Source organism: Amblyraja radiata, chromosome 46 (genome assembly GCF_010909765.2).
Source record: "Amblyraja radiata isolate CabotCenter1 chromosome 46, sAmbRad1.1.pri, whole genome shotgun sequence".
NCBI classification, from domain to species: Eukaryota; Metazoa; Chordata; class Chondrichthyes; order Rajiformes; family Rajidae; genus Amblyraja; species Amblyraja radiata.
This window is the reverse complement of record NC_046001.1, coordinates 1,477,711-1,498,505: the sequence shown is the minus strand read 5'-3', so window position 1 is coordinate 1,498,505 and position 20,795 is coordinate 1,477,711. Positions and strand designations below refer to the sequence as shown.

The following is a 20,795-nucleotide window of genomic DNA, read 5'->3' as shown; positions in this document are numbered from 1 at the left end:
ATTGTGTACATTATTGAACATTATCCACTTTTCATTCAACTACCATCAATTTATTTTTAATACGGCTTCAGGGGATTCCTTTGTTTTAAGAAAGAACTGCAGATGCTGGAAAAATTGAAGGTAGACAAAGATGCTGGAGAAACTCAGCGGGTGAGGCAGCATCTATGGAGAGACGGAATAGGTGACGTTTTGGGTCGAAACCCGAAACGTCACCTATTCCTTCTCTCCATAGATGCTGCCTCACCTGCTGAGTTTCTCCAGCATTTTTGTCTACCAGGGAATTCCTTTGCTTTGATTCAAAATGTTCTACCATTCTTTAGAAGTACAGTTTTGTACTGTCAATTGTGGCGTGAAAACACGTATTCATTGTAGGAATTTTGATCGCACTGAATTTGTGGTTTGCAAGTTAAGTGTTTTTTATCAGTAAAGGGCCTGTCCCACTGTACGAGGTAATTCAAGAACTCTCCCGAGTTAAAAAAAAAAATCAAACTTGTGGTAAGCACGTAGAATGTACGTAGCGGGTACGTCAGAGCTCGTGGTGGCTCGTAACGCTAACGGCAGGTACTCGGGAAGACTCGCTAATGGCAGGTAAGCACGGGAAGACTCGTGAAGATTTTTCAACGTGATGAAAAATGTCCACGAGAGCCCCGAGTACCGACGAGCGGCTATTACCATAATTCTCCGAATTCGAATCGGGGAAACCTGGGAGAACTCTTGAATTAGCTCGTACAGTGGGACAGCCCCTTTAGGGTATCAAAGGTTATGGAGAAAAGGCAGGGGAATGGGGTTGAGAGGGAAAAATAGATCAGCCATAGAGTCATACAGCATTGAAACAGACCCTTCAGTCCCACCTGCCTGTGTTTGCCCCATATCCCCTTAAACCTGTTCTATCCATGTACCTAAATGTTTCTGAAACGTTGTGATAGTCCCTGCCTCAAATAATACCTCCTCTGTCAGCTCGCTCCTGCCATCCTGTGTAAAAAAGGTTACCCCTCAGGTTTCTGTTAAATCTTTCCCCCCTCACCATAAATCAATCTCATCTAGTTCTTAATTCCCCTACTATGGGTAAAAGATTCTGTGCATCGAGCTTCGATTTTTCCAGCATCTGCAGTTCTTTCTTAAACAAACTGATCTATTCCTCATGATCTTATACACCTCTATAAGATCACCCTTCATCCTCCTACGCTCCAAGGAATAAAGTCCTAGCCCATTCAACCTCTCCCTACAGCTCAGATGAACAGCCATGATCGAATGGCGGAGCTTACTTGATGGGCCGAATGGCCTAATTCTGCTCTTGTGTCTTATGGTTTTGTTTACTTTATAATGCTGGCTCCGCGAATGTTCAATCTTTCCCTGGGATCGACCAATGAAGTGGTTTTGGAGCTGGCTTGCTCATGCTCCTTACATGAATATAACAGGCCGTGGGGCCCTCTTCCACTTTTAATGGATATGTTTCATGTGATTCACAGTCTTTTGCTGAAATAGGTGTTCTCTACATCACCTGGGATGCTTCCAGAACAACATAATTTCAGATGGACTTTCCTCCCAATTAAGTTTAAATTACGGTTACAACTCTTGTCTTGCAAGGGTCTAACGGATGTCGTTCACCTTTAAGAAAGAGGGGCAGCACAGTGGGGCACCTTCATAGAGTGATATAAAATCATGAGGGCCATAGATAAGGTGAATAACCTATCTTAGTCCCAGGATAGTGGAATTTAAAACTAGAGGCCATGGGTTTACGGTGAGAGGGGGTAGATTTAAACAGTACCGGAGGGGCAATGTTTTCACACAGATTGTGGTGGGTATGTGGAATGAGCTGCCAGTGGAAGTGGGTGAGGCGGGTACAATTACAACAATTAAAAGATACTTGGGCAGATGCGTGGATTGGAAGGGTTTGGAGTGATATAGGCTGGGTGCAGGAAAGGGGACGAGCTAGATTAGGTGACCTGGTCAATGGGCGAGTTGCTCTGGAAGTCCTGGTTCCGTGCTGTATCGGTCTGACTATGAATCTAGTTCATTGCTGGGCAGAGAGTGTAAACTAAGGTTTGATTAGAAATGAGGTCTCCAGTGCACGTTGGTCAAGGCTGGCGAGGGTTTGTTTAGTTTCGCGATACAGCGCGGAAACAAGCCCTTCGGCCCACCGAGTCCGTGCCGGCCAGCGATCACCCCGTACACTAACACTGCCCTACACACTAGGGACAATTTACAGAAGCCTAATTAACTTGCAAACCTGCGCGTATTTGGAGTGCAGGAGGACACCGGAGCACCCGGGGAAAAAAACTCACATGGTCACCGGGGGAATGTACAAACTCCGTACAGACAGCACCCGCAGTCAGGATGGAACCGGGGTCTCTTGCGCTGCAAGGCAGCAACTCTACCGCCACGTGCCGCCCTCTTTGCCTCGAACCCAACACAATCCCCCTTGAAGATGCCAGATTGCTTTTCCCTTCAGCTGTAATTTCCGCTACATTTTTATTGAAATAGCTAAAGATGAAAAATGATGGTTTAGATGTGATGAGATGTTTTAGCCATTAGATTAGCGCTGGCCACAATATCCAATCATTTAGTTCTCCTGGTTAGGTCCGACGAGGCTTAACCTAGCGGGCAGGTATGCGAGGTGGGAAGTGGAAGTAACCTTGTGTTGGTGTAGAAATGATGGAGTGAATGTCTCATAAACCTTTACGATTTTATGAACTGCAGTGGTTCAAAAAAGCAGACTCGGACCCAAGACCAAGGGGACTAGCTAGATTATTATTTTATGATTCCGTGATTATTATTCCTATGTATTATGATTCCGTGATACCTTTTTCTTGGGTGGTAACCTGTGGATCAGTTCAGATCCATGACCATTTTTTCTGAGATCATTTATCTTGTGTTAGCTTTTTCTCTCCACTCATGCTGTCTCTCACATTTTCTGCTTTTATTTTTAGATTTCCAGATTTTTTTTGCCTTTGTTTTAACGTCCCATGAAAATATTGTTGTCTTCATTCATTATCAAACTTTATCCTTTAGATTTTGATTTTTTTTTTTTTAATAGCAGGCCAGTACACAGTGGCGCAGCTGGTAGAGCTGCTGCCTCACAGTACCAGAGACCCAGGTTCAATCCTGACCGCCTTGGCTGCTGTCTGTGTGGAGTTTGCATGTTCTCCCCTGTGACCGCGGGTGCCCTTGGCTTTCTCCCACATCCCAAAGACGTGCGGGTTTGTAGGTTAATCGGCCCTCTGTAAAATTGCCCCTACTGTGTAGGGAGTGGATGGGAAAGTGGTATAACATAGACCTAGTGTAAACGGGTGATCGATGGTCAGCGTAGACACAATGGGCCGAAGGGCCTGTTTCCTTTTTGTAACTCTAAACTAAACAGATCCTTGATTGGGGGTAGACAAAAATGCTGGAGAAACTCAGCGGGTGCAGCAGCAACTATGGAGCGAAGGAAATAGGCAACGTTTCGGGACAAAACGTTGCCTATTTCCTTCGCTCCATAGATGCTGCTGCACCCGCTGAGTTTTCCTCCAGCATTTCTGTCTACCTTCGATTTTCCAGCATCTGCAGCTCCTTCTTAAAGATCATTGATTGGGTTCTGCCTGACCTGCTGAGTTACTCCAGCACTTGGTGCCTTTGTCTGGTTTAGTGATGCTGGTTGGGCAAGAACTGTTGGCTGGGCACCAGGGTGGCAATGCCCACAGTTCTAACTGCGCCATTGGATACGTTTTCAGAGTATAATTTTCACATGTCTGTTGTGCTGCTGCAAGTATGAATTTCATTGTTCTGTTTCGGGACATATAACAATAAAACACTCTTGACTCAGATCAAGAATGGTGACATGCTTAATGCCACACAGTTACTGTCTCTTCTGAAGGACCGCTCCTCTGACACTATAGAAACATAAAAACATAGAAAATAGGTGCAGGAGGAGGCCATTCGGCCCTTCGAGCCAGCACCACCATTCATTGTGATCATGGCTGATCGTCCCAATTAATAACTCATGCCTGCCTTCTCCCCATATCCCTTGACTCCACTAGCCCCTAGAATTCTATCCAACTCTCCCTTAAATCCATCCAGTGACTTGGCCTCCACTGTGGCAGGGAATTCCATAAATTCACAACTCTCTGGGTGAAGAACGTTCCTTCGCTCCATAGATGCTGCTGCACCCGCTGAGTTTCTCCAGCATTTTGTGTGTGTCTTTGGTTTAAACCAGCATTTGCAGTGTCTCCCTGCACGCTACCTTTTGAGTTGTGCCTGGTAAAGATCCCAAATCCCCCTGATTTTTTTTCCTCCCTGTCGCAAAGACATTATGTCAGCGCAGATTTCTGTAATTAGCCGTTTACATGGCATTTTATTTTGCTGATGTCCCTGCTGATGAAACACTTTTGAAATATCTTGCTTTTCAGCACCTAAAACTTTGCCCTGCATTCATTGGATTTTAATTGCGCTATTTCTGCTTTTATTGTTCTGACATTCAAGGCTTTTCCTGGACACCCTTCACTGCTGGCAAGTGTTTTGCTCAATGCAGGCAGGCCCCTTTCTCTTTTGAGTCTTGATGTTAATTAGCTGAGACCTGCAAGAGCCGTAGTATGAAGCTGAAAGGCGTGCATAAGAGCCGCGGTAATTGCTGCTACAAGGTCTTTCACTGATTCATTTCTTTGTGGTGTTTTTGCGAGCGCACATCAAAGAGCCTCGGACTGAACCGTATTGCCGCTCGTTCTGGCATATTGATTGCTTGTGGAGTTGGCTGATTTGCTGAATTCCTGTAAAGTTAGGGGTGATTGCAACTCCCTGATGATAAAATGTCGGATGCCCAAGAGCGACAGCGTCAGCTTGCTGGGCGAGATTGCAGTAAAGTAGAGCACAGCTCACAGACAAAGGGTGTGTGAAAGGGACGTGTGGCATGCAATCATCAACCAGGAGCAAACTCTTTGAATTTCTTGCTTCTGGCATGGTAAGGACTCTTTTATTAACAAACCCTTTATTTCTTAACGTGGCGTGTACTGTTATTGTCAATTACAATGCACCTTTTTGGGTTCAAGGGTCCGAGAGAGGAAGGGGCTGCATTTTTCCCCATTGCATTACCCAGCGACTGCAGAATCAGTTGCTGGAAAACTGATTTTTTTAAATTTTTACTGGCTATTGTTGAAATGTCTCTCCCTCCCCCTCCTCCTCGAAGCTACACACCTGGAGTTTTTTTTATATTTCAAATGTTGCCTCGTTTTCTAGCAGTCGCCCACTTTACTTGTGACAGTCAAAGGAGAAAGGAGCCGAATTGCTGGATGGATAGTTTCATATCCCTGCTTCCAGGGCACAGTTCTGTTGAAAACTTTTCTGAAAATTGTCATTCTTTGCTCTCCCATTATTTCTGCACCCCCCCCCCCCCCCTTCTCCCTCCCGCTTCCTCCCGCCCTCCACTCCAGTCGATTGGATTTTGGCTTGTCTGCATCCTGTTTCCTTATCTTTTCCAATCCAGGTGTTTGATTGCTCAGATGCAGTGCATTACACGGGTCAACATGTCCTTTTTCTTCAGCTCGTACTTACTTGGTAGCTATGGTGTCTTGAGATTTAATATTGACCATTGCTTGTAGTTTGAGCTTACTGCTATCTGATCATACTGTTTGTAGTTTTGCTTCCTGGTCCTTGACTTAATGACCTCATCAGAGGAATAGATCAGGTAGATGCACAGAGTCTCTTGCCCAGAGTTGGGGAATCGAGGACCAGAGGACATAGGTTTAAGGTGAAGGGGAAAAGATTTAACAGGAATCTGAGGGGTAACCTTTTCACACAAAAGGTGGTGGGTGTATGGAACGAGCTGCCAGAGGAGGTAGTTGAGGCTGGGACTATCCCAACATTTAAGAAATAGTTAGACAAGTACATGGATAGGACTGGTTTAGAGGGATATGGACCAAACGCAGGCAGGTGGGACGAGTGTAGCTGGGACATGTTGGCCGGTGTGGGCAAGTTGGGGTGAAGGGCCTGTTTCCACGCTGTATCACTCTGCGATTCTATGATCTCTCTGGGTAGAATGTAATATATTTGTCAAAGTATTACGTGGCTGTTTTTGATGAAAGCTGCTCTTAGAATGTCAGCACTTTGTGGCATTTTCTCCTTAAAACAAAGCTGTTTTCTATGTTTAAGAAGGAACCCCAGATGCTGGAAAATCGAAGGTAGACAAAAATGCTGGAGAAACTCAGCGGGTGAGGCAGCATCTATGGAGCGAAGGAACAAGGCGATGTTTCGGGTCGAGACCCTTCTTCAGACTCCCACCCTCACATCAGTCTGAAGAAGGGTTTTGACTTTTTCCTTCGCTCCATAGATGCTGCCGCACCCGCTGAGTTTCTCCAGCATTTTTGTCCACCTTCTATTGTGCATTGGCTGTTTGCTGATATTTTTGCTGCTCCGAGCAAGGACAAACACGATTTATGTTTTTTACACGTTGTGTTTTGGTGTTCCCTCTGACCAGCGCCAGGGGATGCCTCCCAGCAGCCGCATGCCCCCTCAAGCGGCTTCTATGGGTCCGCCGGGTCCTTCGTACGCCGGGAGTCCGTCAGTGCGACCTGGCATGCCTCAGTCGATGATGGACCAGTCTCGTAAAAGACCAGCACCGCAGCAGATTCAACAGGTGCAGCAGCAGGCGGCCCAGAACCGCAATCACAAGTACGTCCCACACATCAACTCTCTTCTTATTCATATGTTCATGAGTGATAGGAGCAGAATTAGGCCATTCGACCCATCAAGGCGCTGTGAGGCAGCAGCTGCACCACCGTGCCACAGCTTACGATCCTTCCTGCAGTATAATGCGTTCAAAGTTTTAGCGCCAAAGTTAGTCGTTTGGGTCATGCTGATAAGTTTGTGCTTTGTCTTTATTATTTTTGCCATCGATTAACGTGGAGAAACCTGCAGAGAAATGACGCAGGTGGCTTAGTGGTGAACACACCATAGTGTGCAGACTATGTATCCTGGCATTGATGTAATTTACCTGCTTTTCATGGCTCCCATGCTGAGGTGTAATTAGTGTATGGAGGCTGCAGCGAATCGTCCGATCAGCAGAGAAGGTTATTGGCTGCAACCTTCCCTCTATTGACGAACTGTACACTGCAAGGGCCAGGAAGCGAGCGGGCAAGATCATCTCTGACCCCTCTCACCCTGGCCACAAACTCTTTGAATCACTTCCCTCTGGAAGGCGACTCCGGACTGTCAAAGCTGTCACAGCCAGACATAAAAACAGTTTTTATCCACGAGTAGTTGCTCTACTCAACAGCCAAAAATCTGTAGCCTCCCTTTGATCTGGTATTTTGTTGATTCACATGCTTGATCAATGGTGTTTTATCATTAATGTTTTATTATTATTATTAATGTTTAGTGTTTTCTGAGTCATTCGTAACTGTCACTGTATGTCATGTTGTTACTTGTGGGCGGAGCACCAAGGCAAATTCCTTGTATGTGAGTACTTGGCCAATAAACTTACTTAGTGAGTACTGTGCGGAAGATTGCCCCTTGCCATGAGCTAAGTTTGTTGCTTACAGCCATGAGACTAGCTTGGGCACAATGTTTTGGACTGATACTGCCACTTCGGTGAGGATTTATTGAAGTGCAAATGTGGGCATGTATATCACATTAACAGCTAGGTTTGCCATTCTTGCAATATCTTCACATCATCAAATAGGCTATCGATGTTGACATTTTTCCATATAGAGAGTCATACAGCGTGAAATCAGGCCCAACTCGCCCACGCTGACCAACATGCCCCATCTTTTTGTGCTATCTCTCAATGTATATCCTATCCACATACCTGTCTAAACGTTTCTTAAACATTGTGATAGTACCTGCCACACTACCTCCCCTGGCAGCTCGTTCCATATATACACCGCCCTTTTGTAAAAAAAAATAAGTCAAAAAAATCCCCCCTCGGGTTCCTATTAAATCCTTCCCCCCCCTTCACCTCAAACTTATGTCCTGGTTCTTGATCTCCTTACTCTGGGTAAAAGACTGTGCATTTACCCCAACTATCCCTCTCATGATCGTGCACCGCTGTAAGATCGCCCATCATCCTCCTGCGCTCCAATGAAAGAAAGTGCTTGCCAGCTCAACCTCTCCCTGTAGCTCAGGCCCTGGCAACATCCTTGTAAATCTTCCCTGCGCCCTTTCCAGCTTCACAACATCCTTCCTGTAACGGCGATCAAAACTGAACACAATATATAGCCACTTGGACAAGGGACTGGATGTATTTGTTGCAACTTACCCCAGCAGTGGGGAAGGTGGTTGAGGGCAGTGAGTGGGAAATTTCGGACTGGAGTTTTAGGCAATGAACAGCGTAAAGAACAGGGAAGATGCAACAAGAAGTGAAGAGGTTCACTTTGACCTGACATTTGATCAGCTTTATCAGTGATTGTTACGTTTTCCTTCAATTGATGTTTTAATGTCTATTCGTGCCAGATAAATGATTCTAATCTCCCTTGCATCAGTCTGAGTATTAAAAGGGCTCCATTTTGGAAGATGGGTTGCCAGGGTAACATATTTATTCTTCCATTTGAACAGCGCGAAGAAGAAGAAAATGGCAGATAAAATTCTACCTCAGAGGGTGAGTTTTAGTTCTTGTTAATTTGTTTTTTTGCATTGCAATCTTTTCTCTGTCATAATATAGGTCCTTTTGGCGGCTCAGTTGGTATAAGTACAATGGGCTAGAAAGAGAATCCATTCCTGGAGTAGGTGCCTCTAGTTGCAAGAGTGCCAACCATTTCAACGCCCCTTCCCATTCCCACACTGACCTTTCTGTTCTGGGCCGCCTCCATTGCCACACGCACTTTGGAGGAACATCCACTCAAATTTTGCGTGGATAGTTTACAATCCAGCGGTGTGGACATTGAATTCTCTAATTTTATGTAACTGCGATTTACACTCTCCCCCCCTCCCATCTCCCTCCTTCCTCCACCCTAGTCGTTGTACCAGTTCCACAGCTCCCCACATCAAAGATCCTATAGGGGAGCAAGATAGACCACTCCTGCTAAATGCAATGGGCTGACGTGTAGTACGCAACGGAGCGGAACGTGGGCCTTTTTTTCATCCATTTCCATAACCCGACCCGACCCGCAGTGTAATCAACGTTGCGGGGGAACAGTTTGTGTTGATGAATTATAATTCTGAAAATGAGGAGAAGATTTTTACCAAATAACTTTTATTTTTACGAGGATGTTTCCGTAACCGGCTTCCGTCTCTGCACTATTACCCTACGGGATCTTTGGTGCGGAGACGGAAGCCGGTTATGGAATTGGGGCTGAAAATTACCCATGAATCTGCCCATGGCCGTACTACCTCTTTTTCGTCGAGTGGTCTATCTTGCTCGCAATAGGATCTTTGGTTTTACCAGTTCCACAGCTCCCCACATTGTTTCTCTTGAGATCACGCCTTCTCCAGCCAACAGTGGGCCTACCAGGCGCCGTCCTGCCTGAGGTCATTTGTTGCCGGCCCGCATTGCTCCTGATCTTTTCTCGCCCCTAACTCTTCACACGCTTACCATACTTTCAGTCTGAAGAAGGGTCCCGTCCCGAAACGTCGCCCGTCCTTTTTCTCTCGGCATTCTGCCTAGCCCGCCGAGCTACTTCACTTTGTTACAAACAAGGAAGTTGTGTTCGACCATCTCAAATGCCGAGGATAGGTGGCAAAGGCCAATGTGTGCCGGAGTTATGGACAATGCCACTTGTACCTTTGAGAAGGGGATAGACTTAGGTTTGCCAGTTCATATGTAATCCTTGTTGCCGTAGATTCGGGAGCTTGTGCCAGAGTCCCAAGCCTATATGGACTTGCTGGCATTTGAGAGGAAGTTGGACCAGACTATAATGAGGAAACGCCTGGACATCCAAGAAGCATTGAAAAGACCAATAAAGGTAAAACACTTTGTAGTCTCAACTATTTGCAGAGAGTATATTTTAGTTTACCAAAATAGTTTTTTAAAGCATTCTAGCTCCAATATTTGGTTTAGAGATACAGCGTGGAGACATGCTTTTGGCTGAGCAAGTCTGCGCTGACCATCGAACATCGTTCACACTAGTTCTACGTTGTCCCACTTTCACATCAAAACCGCACATCTTTGTGATGTGGGAGGAAACCGGAGCACCACGCAGTCACAGGGAGAACGTGCAAACTCCACACCGACAGCACCCGTAGTCAGGATCTAACCTGGGTCTCTGGTGCTGTGAGGCAGCAACTCTACCGCTATGCCGCTCTAAGCCAATTGTCAAAAACTAATATTGAATAGCTTCTAAAAACGTTTTGACTTTATTATGAAACAAATCAAATTGTGCACAGGCAATAGGGACATCTATTGCAACAGCCATTCCATGCCTTATACAACTCATTTGAATATAATTGTCTTTTGTGTGCTCCTTTAGATTTTGAACTTCTGGTTTCCTCCTTTCCCCCAAACATATGCCAGTGGTAGGTTATCATTATGTAGGGAGGCACAGTGGTGCATCTTGTAGATCTACTGCCTCACAGCACCAGAGACCCCGGTTCTATCCTGACTTCGGATGTGATCCCGACCTCGGGTGCTGCCTTTGTAGAGTCTGTACATTCTCCCTGTGACCGCATGGGTTTTCTCCGGGTGCTCCGAAGGTTGTGCAGATTTGCAGGTTAATTGGCTTCTGTAAGTTGTCCCTATTGTGCCAGAGCGAATGAGAAAGTGGGATAACATTGAACTAGTGTGATCGATGGACTCAGCGGGCCGAAGGGCCTCTTTCCAAGCTATATCTCTAAGCTAAAGTATGTGAACTTCACGTGCTATAAATAGGACGCATTATAATATTACTTAGAACTGGGCAATACAAATGTTTCCTTCAAGACTGATCTTTGTAGGGAATTGAAGCTCATTCTTGGCTGCGTTTATCAACCTTCGCCACGTATCTGAGTGCAATTTCATTTGCAAATCAATCTGCTTGTGATATCTGGTGCTACATTTGTGCCCTCTGGGTTAATTTAGCAGCGGTTAATCCACTTTAACAGTGTGGGTAGCCAAGCATATTAATACATTTTTCTCGTCATTGTTTTGGCAGCCAAGGCAGATAATTAATAAATGGCTCTCCTTCACGGAGCCAAAAGACTGCGGTGTCATTTGACGCAGAAACAGTGACAGTTGGAATAAGCACCACTTTCCAAATACTATTTAAGAGATCACAGCGTGGTCTGAATTATGCAGTGATTCCCACTAACTCATGAAAGGATGTGCGGCCTGTGTGCTACTGCACCATGTACTCAATTAAGATCCAAGTTGGAAATCTGAGCTCCTTGCATTTATATTTAAAAAAACGAAAATTGTGGCTGCAAGATAATGATGTTTTGCTCGGAGGAATTGTTGAGACTTAGTTTTGTTTTTAATTTAGAGATACGTCATGAAAACAGGTCCTTCTGCTCACCGAGTCTGCGAGCATGAGCACACTCACTCACTCACTCACTCACTCACTCACTCACTCACTCACTCACTCACTCACTCACTCACTCACCCACCCACACTCACTCACTCACTCACCCACCCACTCACTCACTCACTCACTCTCACACACACACACACGTCTGTGGTGCTGTGAATCATCAGCTCTACCCGCTGCGCCACAGAGTCGCACTTTCTGACTTATTGCAGATAAATGGAACAAGTTATAGATGATTCACACTCGAGGGGCTTTGAAATGCTTACTTCATTGTCAGTTCGCTGACCTCTATTCAAATGGACTTATCTGCCTTGAGGCCAGGGTCATTTAGATGTGGAATGAGAATAAGATTCTATTATTTATTCAGGACCAGTCTGAAGAAGGGTCTCGACCCAAAACGTCACCCATTCCTTCTCTCCAGAGATGCTGCCTGTCCTGCTGAGTTACTCCAGCATTTTGTGTCTATATCTTTGGTTTAAGCCAACATCTGCAGTTCCTTCTTATACATTTAGTTTGAACGTGACCTTTCCAACACTCGCCTTCCCATTAACTGCACTCGTATACTTCCACGTTGTTGACCCCAACCCCCCACTGTTTAGTTTAATCTCACCCCTGTCGCACCAGCAAACCTGCCTCCCAGAATGTCGGCCCCCTTCCAATTAAGGTGCAACCAGTCCCTTTAGTACATGTCACCCCTGCCCCAGAAGAGATTCCAGTGATCTAGAAATCTAAATCCTTGCCCCCTGCACCAACTCCTCAGCCACACATTCAGATCCCCTATCTCCCTGTTCACTAGCACAAGGTACTGGAAGCAACCCAGAGATAACCACCCTAGTCTGAAGAAGGGGTTCGGCCCGAAACGTTGCCTATTTCCTTCACTCCATAGATGTTGCTGCACCCGCTGAGTTTCTCCAGCACTTTTGTCTACCTTCGATTTTCCAGCATCTGCAGTTCCTTCTTAAACACCACCCTAGAAGTCTAGCTTTTCAGCCACCTACCTAGTTCTCCACACTCACGTTGCAGAACCTCCTTCCTCTTCTCACCCATGTCATTTGTGCCTACATGCACAACTACCTCCGGCTGCTCACCTTCACTCTGAGTCAGAGTCGTACAGCACGGGAACAGGCCCTTCAGTCCAACTTGCCTATGCCCATGACGCCCCATCTGCACTTGTCCCACCTGCCTGCATTTGGGCCAGATCCTCTTAACCTGTCTTGTCCATATACCTGTCCAAATGTCTTCTAAATGTTGTTATAGTCCCTGTCTCTGTTGCCTCCTCTGGCAGCTCGTTCCATGCACCCACCACCGTTTGTGTGGGGAAAGGTTGCCCCTCGGGCAACTTTAATGTAATGGCAATTTCAAACTTTTCCAATGTCCAACTTTCAACACCAGTGACATTTCAGTTATGTGTCCCCAATTTGTGGGGCTTTTCTGCGAACACCAGCAATGCAATAAAGGCTAATTGGAATCTTTGATCATTGTCCAGTGTTCACTCAACTGCTTCCCTGCGTCAACAGAGGTTGCAAACCACTTGAGACGCAGCTGCCTGAGCGTTGAGAGCAGGGTGGGTTGGGAGTAGGGAGGAGAGTTGAGGTGGTGAAATGGTGGTAGACAAGAAAGTATAGGATGAGGGAACTTGTTAGAGCCATGGATGAGAAAGTAACTTACAACCTTCATTTGGGGAGTTCCCTGCATGGGTACACAATAAATAACATTTAATTTAGCATTTGAGGTAGGTACTTTCATAACGTTTAAGAAACATTTGGACAGGTACATGGATAGGACAGGTTTAGAGTGATAAGGGCCAAACGCAGGCAGGTGGGACCAGTGTAGATGGGACATGTTGGCCAGCTTGGGCAAGGGCCCTGTTGTATGACTCCATTTAATAGTTAATAAATCTATTTATTATTTAAGGCGTGTGTTACTATAGTTTTCACGTTTTGATGTTTTTCACCAGAATTGTACATTGTATCTAATCGCAAAGTTTCAATTTGAGTTTTCTGCTTCAAGCAACCTTTTGCCTTGGGCAGTCCCCCTGTGTAAAATCGTGGGATACCTTTACATCAAACTCAAACTCCCTATTGTTTTTGCAGCAAAAGAGAAAGCTTCGTATATTTATCTCAAATACTTTCAACCCTGCAAAGCCGGACGCAGAAGATGGTGAAGGAACGGTGGCTTCCTGGGAGCTTCGGGTGGAAGGAAGACTGCTGGAGGATGTGAGTTTTGTCTTTCTCTTTCTGCCGCCCTCCAATTCCAACAGTTGGGATCTAACGCTCCGTCTCATGTCATTTCTATGATAATACGTGGGTTAAAATTGCATTGTTCCCTGGAGAGGGTGGGGGGCATATGCTTGCTTTTCTGCTGCCTCATTTCGCAGCACTCTTTGGAAGGAATAGAATACTTTATTGTCACAGTGGAGTAGACATAGAAACATGGAAAATCGGTGCAGGAGGAGGCCATTCGGCCCTTCGAGCCAGCACCGCCATTCATTGCGATCATGGCTGATCATCCCCAATCAATAACCCGTGCCTGCCTTCTCCCCATATCCTTTTATTTCCACTAGCCCCTAGAGCTCTATCTAACTAAGGGTCTCGGCCCAAACCGTCACCTATTCCTTCACCCCATAGATGCTGCCTCACCCGCTGAGTTTCTCCAGCACTTTTGTCCACCTTCTATTGTGCTTTGGCTGTTTGCTGATATTTTTGCTGCTCCGAGCAAGGACTTTGTAGTCGTCGTCCGGCCCCCCCCCCCCCCCCCCCATCGCCTATTGTTCTTCCCCTCTCCCCTCATGGCGGTTGCCTTCCTTAGCAACAGTTTAATTCAAAAAGCCAACCAGGTTCTGGTCACAAGCGTTATCAGAAATACACTTGGCTGCACTATCAGCATGGTGGGTTGGTGTGGTGCTCCAGGGATAATGCTGGTGGGGCAGGGTGCCAATTAAAGGGAAAATATATTCCTGATTTTTAAGGGTTAAAGTGTTAGAATCATTCAGCCCTTCGGCCCATCCTGCCCATGCCGACCAATATGCCCTATCTACTACACTGGTCCCACCTGCCGGTGTTTGATCCATATCCCTCTACACCTTTCCTATCCATGTACCCATCCAAATACCTTTTAAATGCTGTTATTGGACCTGCCTCAACGGCCTCCTCTGGCAGCTCATTCCATATGCGTGAAACCCTCTTTGTGAAAAAAGTGACCCTTCAGGTTCCTATTAAATCTTTCCTCTCTCACCTTAAACCTGGTTCTTGGTTCCCCTACTCTGGGCAAAAGACTGTGCATTTACCTGATCTATCCCCCTACTGATTTGTACACCTCTATAAGAGCACCGCACATCCTCCTGCGCTCCGAGGAATAAAATCCTCGCCTGCTCAACCTCCCTCTAGTTCAGGCCCTCGAGTCCTGGCAACATATAGGTTATCCCATCCCCTCATGCATCCCTCTTGCTGGTTGCTTGCCTTGCTGCTCAGCCACAAAGAGGATGCTGATGTGACAGGCTACCAGCGAACAGTTGGTGGGTAGGTGGTGGGATCACTGCAAAGTGATGAACTGCAAGGTAGTTTGTATCTTCAATGTTGCTCGCTCATCCGCAACTCTGTATTAAACTTATGACATCTCTTTGTGCCCGTGCAGTCAGCTGTGTCAAAGTATGATGCCACCAAACAGAAACGGAAGTTTTCTTCTTTCTTCAAATCCCTGGTGATTGAGCTGGATAAAGATCTTTATGGACCTGACAATCATCTGGTTGAGGTAAGCAGACTGGAGTCATGTACGAACTCCCAGTGAATCAGTTCCCTGTCTTTTGCCTTTTTTGTTTCACGTGTACAGCCACCTCGTGTTTTATGCGTGAGTGATTTATGAGTTTTGGGAACAATGCGCTTGTTTTAATGCCAAAGCCTAATTTACCCGCTCGTATTTTTGAAATAACGCTCTCAAATAACGCTCTTGCATGCGATGCCTGGCAAGGTACTGTACATGTTTAATGTTGCCGCTTTTGAGATGCGCCCTGCTTTTCAAGAATGTAACATGGTCTCCATTTCTTGCCTGTTCATGGCCCTATCTAAATGCCTGCTAAATGTGAAGTTAGAGGTGGCTGAACCAAAACATTGGTGACATGTTAGTGGCCGCCTCTGAGACCTCTTCAGTGTAGGATATAGAACATACTACAGCACTAGAACAGGCCCATAATGTATGTGCCGACCATGCCAATTTTAACTAACCTCATTTGCCTGCACATGGTTATATCTCTCCGTTTCTTGCCTGTTCATGTCCCTGTCTAAAGGCCTCTTAAATGTCACCGTGTATCTGCTTCCAACACTTCTTCCAGGCAGCTGCCACTCCATATCCGTCTCACCTTAAAGACATGCCCTGGTCGGTGCTATGAGGGAGAGCTTCTATGCAAGCTGCAGTTTGCTGGTTGCTGAAGTTCATAAATTCTAGCACCAGAACGAGTCCATTCGGCATGTGAAAATCTACTCTGCCATTCAATCGTGGCTGATCTGTCTTTCCCTCTCAACCCCATTCTCCTGCCTTCTCGCCACAACCCCCGACACCCGTACTAATCACAAATCTGTCAATCTCCGCTGTAAAAACGTCCACTGACTTGGCCTCTTTAGCTGTCTGTGGCACCGACTGAAAAAAAATAAATGGACAGCAACTGGAGAAAGTTTCTGTGTACAAACCCCTACTGAGTACAAGCCTTAGGAGTACAAGCAGTCACGGTGGCGCAGCGGTAGAGTTGCTGCCTTACAGCGAATGCAGCACCAGAGACCCGGGTTCCATCCTGATTACGGGTGCTGTCTGTACCGAAGTTGTACGTTCTCCCCATCACCTGCGTGAGTTTTCTCCGAGCTTTTCGGTTTCCTCCCACACTCCAAAGACGTGCGGGTTTGTAGGTCAATTGGCCTGGTAAATGTAAAAAATGCCCCTCGTGGGTGTAGGATAATGTTAATGTGCGGGGATCGCTGGTCGGCGTGGACCCGGTGGGCCGAAGGGCCTGTTTCTGTGCTGTTTCTCTAGACTAAACGTACCATAACTAATGGGTACGATTTGATTCAGAAGTCAACCTGGCTTGCCAGAGTACAAGTGGGACTAAATGCTGACACAAAAGACCTTGAAACATCATAAACTAATTGGGTTCAACCACTCCAGAAACTGTAATAGTCTAGCACACACTTGATTAAAGCAGGGCATGCACTCAAGCATTTGCGAGGGCTGTGAATGAGAGCATGACGACATGCAGCTGAGGTCTGAATAATTCTACTGATGATGCAGTTGACAAATGAACCTGTTGCTCCAGACTACAAAATAACGACGACTCCATTAACTCCATTTAGTGGCATCGGACAGCCACAACCCAAGAGACTGATGGCTTCCAAGTGAAAAGACCAGGAGATGTGAATGTGCGTTGCACAGTCTTGCTGATGCTGGATTACCAGGTAAGCAAAATGCGTTGAGTTGAAGACCACCTTTTATCATGTGTAGGAAGGAACTGCAGATGCTGGTTTAAGTCGAAGATAGACACAAAAAACTGGAGTAACTCCGCAGGACAGGCAGCATCTCTGGAGAGAAGGAATGGGTGACGTTCGGGTTGAGACCCTTCTGAGTTACTCTGGCTTTTCATGACCCCCTTTTATCATTGCAGGCATAAAACCCCTCGGGTAGATTGCCTTAAATTTCTGAAGTATCAAGAGGTGGTAAAAGATATAAATTGCTCTGTGTTTAAAATGATTTATTTATGTTTGTGTAGCCAGTGGCTCAGTTAGTTAAAAGGATTAAGTAGGCTAAGTTGTATGGGGTCTAAATTTGACCTGATCTGTGCATCGTCTGAGGCTCATTTAAAGAAAATAAGATAGCCAGGGGGGGAGCCATGGAGTCATCTAGCGTGGAAACAGGCCCTTCGGCCTAACTTGTGCACACCATCCAACATGCCCCATCTACACGAGTCCCACCTACCTGCTCATGCCATACTTGATTCGACAACAAGGGTAAACAGGATCAGGTTTTCTGTGTTCAAGAAGGAACTGCAGATGCTGGAAAATCGAAGGTACACAAAAATGCTGGAGAAACTCAGCGGGTGCAGCAGCATCTATGGAGCGAAGGAAATAGGTAACGTTTCGGGTCGAAACCCTTCCGGGTTTCGGCCCGAAACGTTGCCTATTTCCTTCAGGGTTTCGTCCCGAAACGTCGCCTATTTCCTTCGCTCCATAGATGCTGCTGCACCCGCTGAGTTTCTCCAGCATTTTTGTGTACCTTCAGGTTTTCTGTGCTCGTTCAAGCCATCACCAGCTCTTTCCAGTCCAATCCATTGCCCCTGTTGTATTCGTTTAGAGAAGCTGGGCACTGTTGGCATCACTGGTTGTACCGTGAGGAGGTAGCGGGCGAGCCTTTGTCTTGAATCACTGCAGTCCTTAGTTTTCGGGATACAGTGCGGATAAACAGGCCCTGTGGCCCACCAAGTCCGCGCCGACCAGCGATCCCTCCACACTAGTTCTATCCTGCACATTAGGTACAATTTGCGGAAGCTTATTAACCTACAAACCTGGGCGTGGGAGGAAACCGGAGCACCCGGAGTAAACCCACGCAGGTCACGGGGAGAACGTACAAACTCCACACAGACAGCACCCGTAGTCAGGATCGAACCACCGTGTGCTGCCCTTTTTCTAATATTCTACCACTGCTTGCTGTGTTAACTTACACACAAGTCCATGGGCAATGTAAGATTTGGTAAAGCAATGAAAGTCTGCACAAAGCCAGGATGAGTAAAGACCTTGACAACAAGAGAACATTGCAGCTAAAAAAAAAACTGCTGGAGGAATTCAGCGGTTGAAACGGCACCAGTGGACCTAAATGGACAGATGAAAATTGGAGATTAAAGTTTGATGTATTGACAGAGCAGCCGACAACTGATTACCATGATAGACACAAAATCCTGGAGTGGCTCAGCAGGTCAGACAGCGCCTCTGGAGAAAAGGAAGAGGTTATGTTTCGGGCCGAGACCCTTCTTCAGACTGAAGAAGGGTCTCGGCCCGAAACGTCACCTCTTCCTTTTCTCCAGAGACGCTGCCTGACCCGCTGAGTTCCTCCAGCATTCCGTGTCTATCTTCGGTTTAAACCAGCATCTGCAATGTCTTCCTACTGATAGCCATGCCCCGGCTAAAATTTCAGGTACCACTAAATCTGGGAATGCTTCAGAATTTATAATTCTTGCGCTTTTGTTCACAGTCGGCCCTTTTGAGCAAACCTTGTTGGCTTTTGGGCAAAGTTCGGGGCTCTGTTCTCCATTCGATTATCATTTGACCTTTCTCTAGATAGTAGTCTCTGAAAATGACAAACCCCCCCAATAAAAGCCCACAATCGGCAAAGTGAAATTGCCACCAAGGTGGAAGCGACAGAGATTAATCAGTAAACAGGAGCCCTCTGCCTGCAGCACTTCATCATTGTACTGCTTGCTGAGATGGCAGCTCTGGCCAGGCAGTAAGCAGCAGCGAGATGTAATGTGCTACCTCAGAACGCACACCTTGTGGAGAATTACTAAACATCATTGGCTATCTGGGCCAATTCCGAACCTTGTCTCCATTGTTAAAGGCCCGACTGCTTGCGCATTCGTTTATTTCAAGCAACGTTGATTTGTTTTTGCAATCTTTGGACAGTGGCAGTGACTTGAATTAACCATATAATAAACATATAACAATTACAGCACGGAAACAGGCCATCTTGACCCTTCTAGTCCGTGCCGAACACATAATCTCCCCTAGTCCCATATACCTGCGCTCAGACCATAACCCTCCATTCCTTTCCCATCCATATAACTATCCAATTTATTTTTAAATGATAAAAACGAACCTGCCTCCACCACCTTCACTGGAAGCTCATTCCACACAGCCACCACTCTCTGAGTAAAGAAGTTCCCCCTCATGTTACCCCTAAACTTCTGTCCCTTAATTCTCAAGTCATGTCCCCTTGTTTGAATCTTCCCTACTCTCAGTGGGAAAAGCTTTTCCACGTCAACTCTGTCTATCCCTCTCATCATTTTAAAAACCTCTATCAAGTCCCCCCTTAACCTTCTGCGCTCCAAAGAATAAAGCCCTAACTTGTTCAACCTTTCTCTGTAACTTAGTTGCTGAAACCCAGGCAACATTCTAGTAAATCTCCTCTGTACTCTCTCTATTTTGTTGACATCCTTCCTATAATTAGGCGACCAAAATTGTACACCATACTCCAAAATTGGCCTCACCAATGCCTTGTACGATTTTAACATTACATCCCAACTTCTATACTCATTCAACCTCATGGTGGCAGCAAATGCATGATCTTCACATCACAATATCCTGTCTGTCAGAAAAACCTGTATATGAGGTTGATCAGATGCTTGAAAGGCATTTAAGGAGTCATAGAGTGATACAGCGTGGAAACTCACACTTGCCCAACTTGCCCACACCGGCCAACATGTCCCACCTACACTCATCTCACCTGCCTACGTTTGGTCCCTATCCCTCTAAACCTACCCCATCTATGTACCTAAAAACTCTTTCTTAAATGTTGCGATAGTTCCTGTCTCAACTACGTCCACCGGCAGCTCGTTCTACACACCTACCATGCTTTGCGTGAAAAGGTCGCCCCAATTAAATCTTTCTCCTCTCGCCTCAAACCTATGTCCTCTGGTTCTCGATCCCCCTACTCTGCGCATCTACCCGATTCTTTCCTCTCATGATTCTGTACACCTCTACAAGATCACCCCTCGTCCTTCTGCGCCCCAAGGCATAGAGTCCCAGCCTGCTCAACCTCTCCCTGTAGCTCAGGCCCTCTAGTCCTGGCAACATCCTTGTGTATCTGCACCCTTTCCAGATTGACAATATGTTTCCTATAACATGGTGCCCAGAACGGAACACAATACTCTGGTGGGTTTTGTGCTGAATATGTATAGTGATTTATTTTTCTCTTTTTTTTGCAGCCACCCCAGTTTAAACTGGACCCTCGATTGGCACGCCTGCTGGGCATCCACACTCAGACTCGGCCTGTTATCATCCAGGCTCTCTGGCAGTACATTAAAACTCACAAGCTGCAGGATTCCCATGAACGCGAGTTCATCAACTGTGACAAATACCTCCAACAGGTAATTCTTGGAATGCTAGTTGCCCACAGGTTAATAAATGATCTAGATATTGTTTGAACGTCAGTGATACCGCTTGCAGCTTCCACATTAGTTTGTTGAAGGAAGGTTTGACAGTTCTCTTCATCAGTTCATAAGTAAGAGGAGCAGAATTTGGCTAATCGGCCCATCTAGTCTACTTCAATCATGGCTGATCTATCCGTCAACCCCATTCTCCTGCCTTCTCCCCATAACCTTTTAACACCCTTACAATTGTGTTCAGTTCTGGGCACCTCCTC

At 46.1% G+C, this 20,795-nt stretch overlaps 1 protein-coding gene across 3 annotated transcripts in view; it reads left to right on the top strand.

Annotated features, from left to right (window-relative positions):
- The window catches only part of smarcd1 (SWI/SNF related, matrix associated, actin dependent regulator of chromatin, subfamily d, member 1), a 46,144-nt gene that overhangs the window by 4,158 nt on the left and 21,191 nt on the right, over positions 1 to 20,795 (top strand). For 2 of the 3 annotated variants that reach the window (XM_033015667.1, XM_033015664.1), the window contains exons 2-8: positions 6,449 to 6,642; positions 8,524 to 8,566; positions 9,747 to 9,869; positions 13,499 to 13,621; positions 15,039 to 15,155; positions 16,742 to 16,843; positions 20,359 to 20,520. In XM_033015667.1, the coding sequence (XP_032871558.1) occupies positions 6,449 to 6,642; positions 8,524 to 8,566; positions 9,747 to 9,869; positions 13,499 to 13,621; positions 15,039 to 15,155; positions 16,742 to 16,843; positions 20,359 to 20,520 (864 nt within the window). Of the gene's footprint in view, positions 1 to 4,585; positions 4,937 to 6,448; positions 6,643 to 8,523; positions 8,567 to 9,746; positions 9,870 to 13,498; positions 13,622 to 15,038; positions 15,156 to 16,741; positions 16,844 to 20,358; positions 20,521 to 20,795 lie in introns of those variants that run through there. The other variant, XM_033015666.1, reaches the window with a different exon arrangement.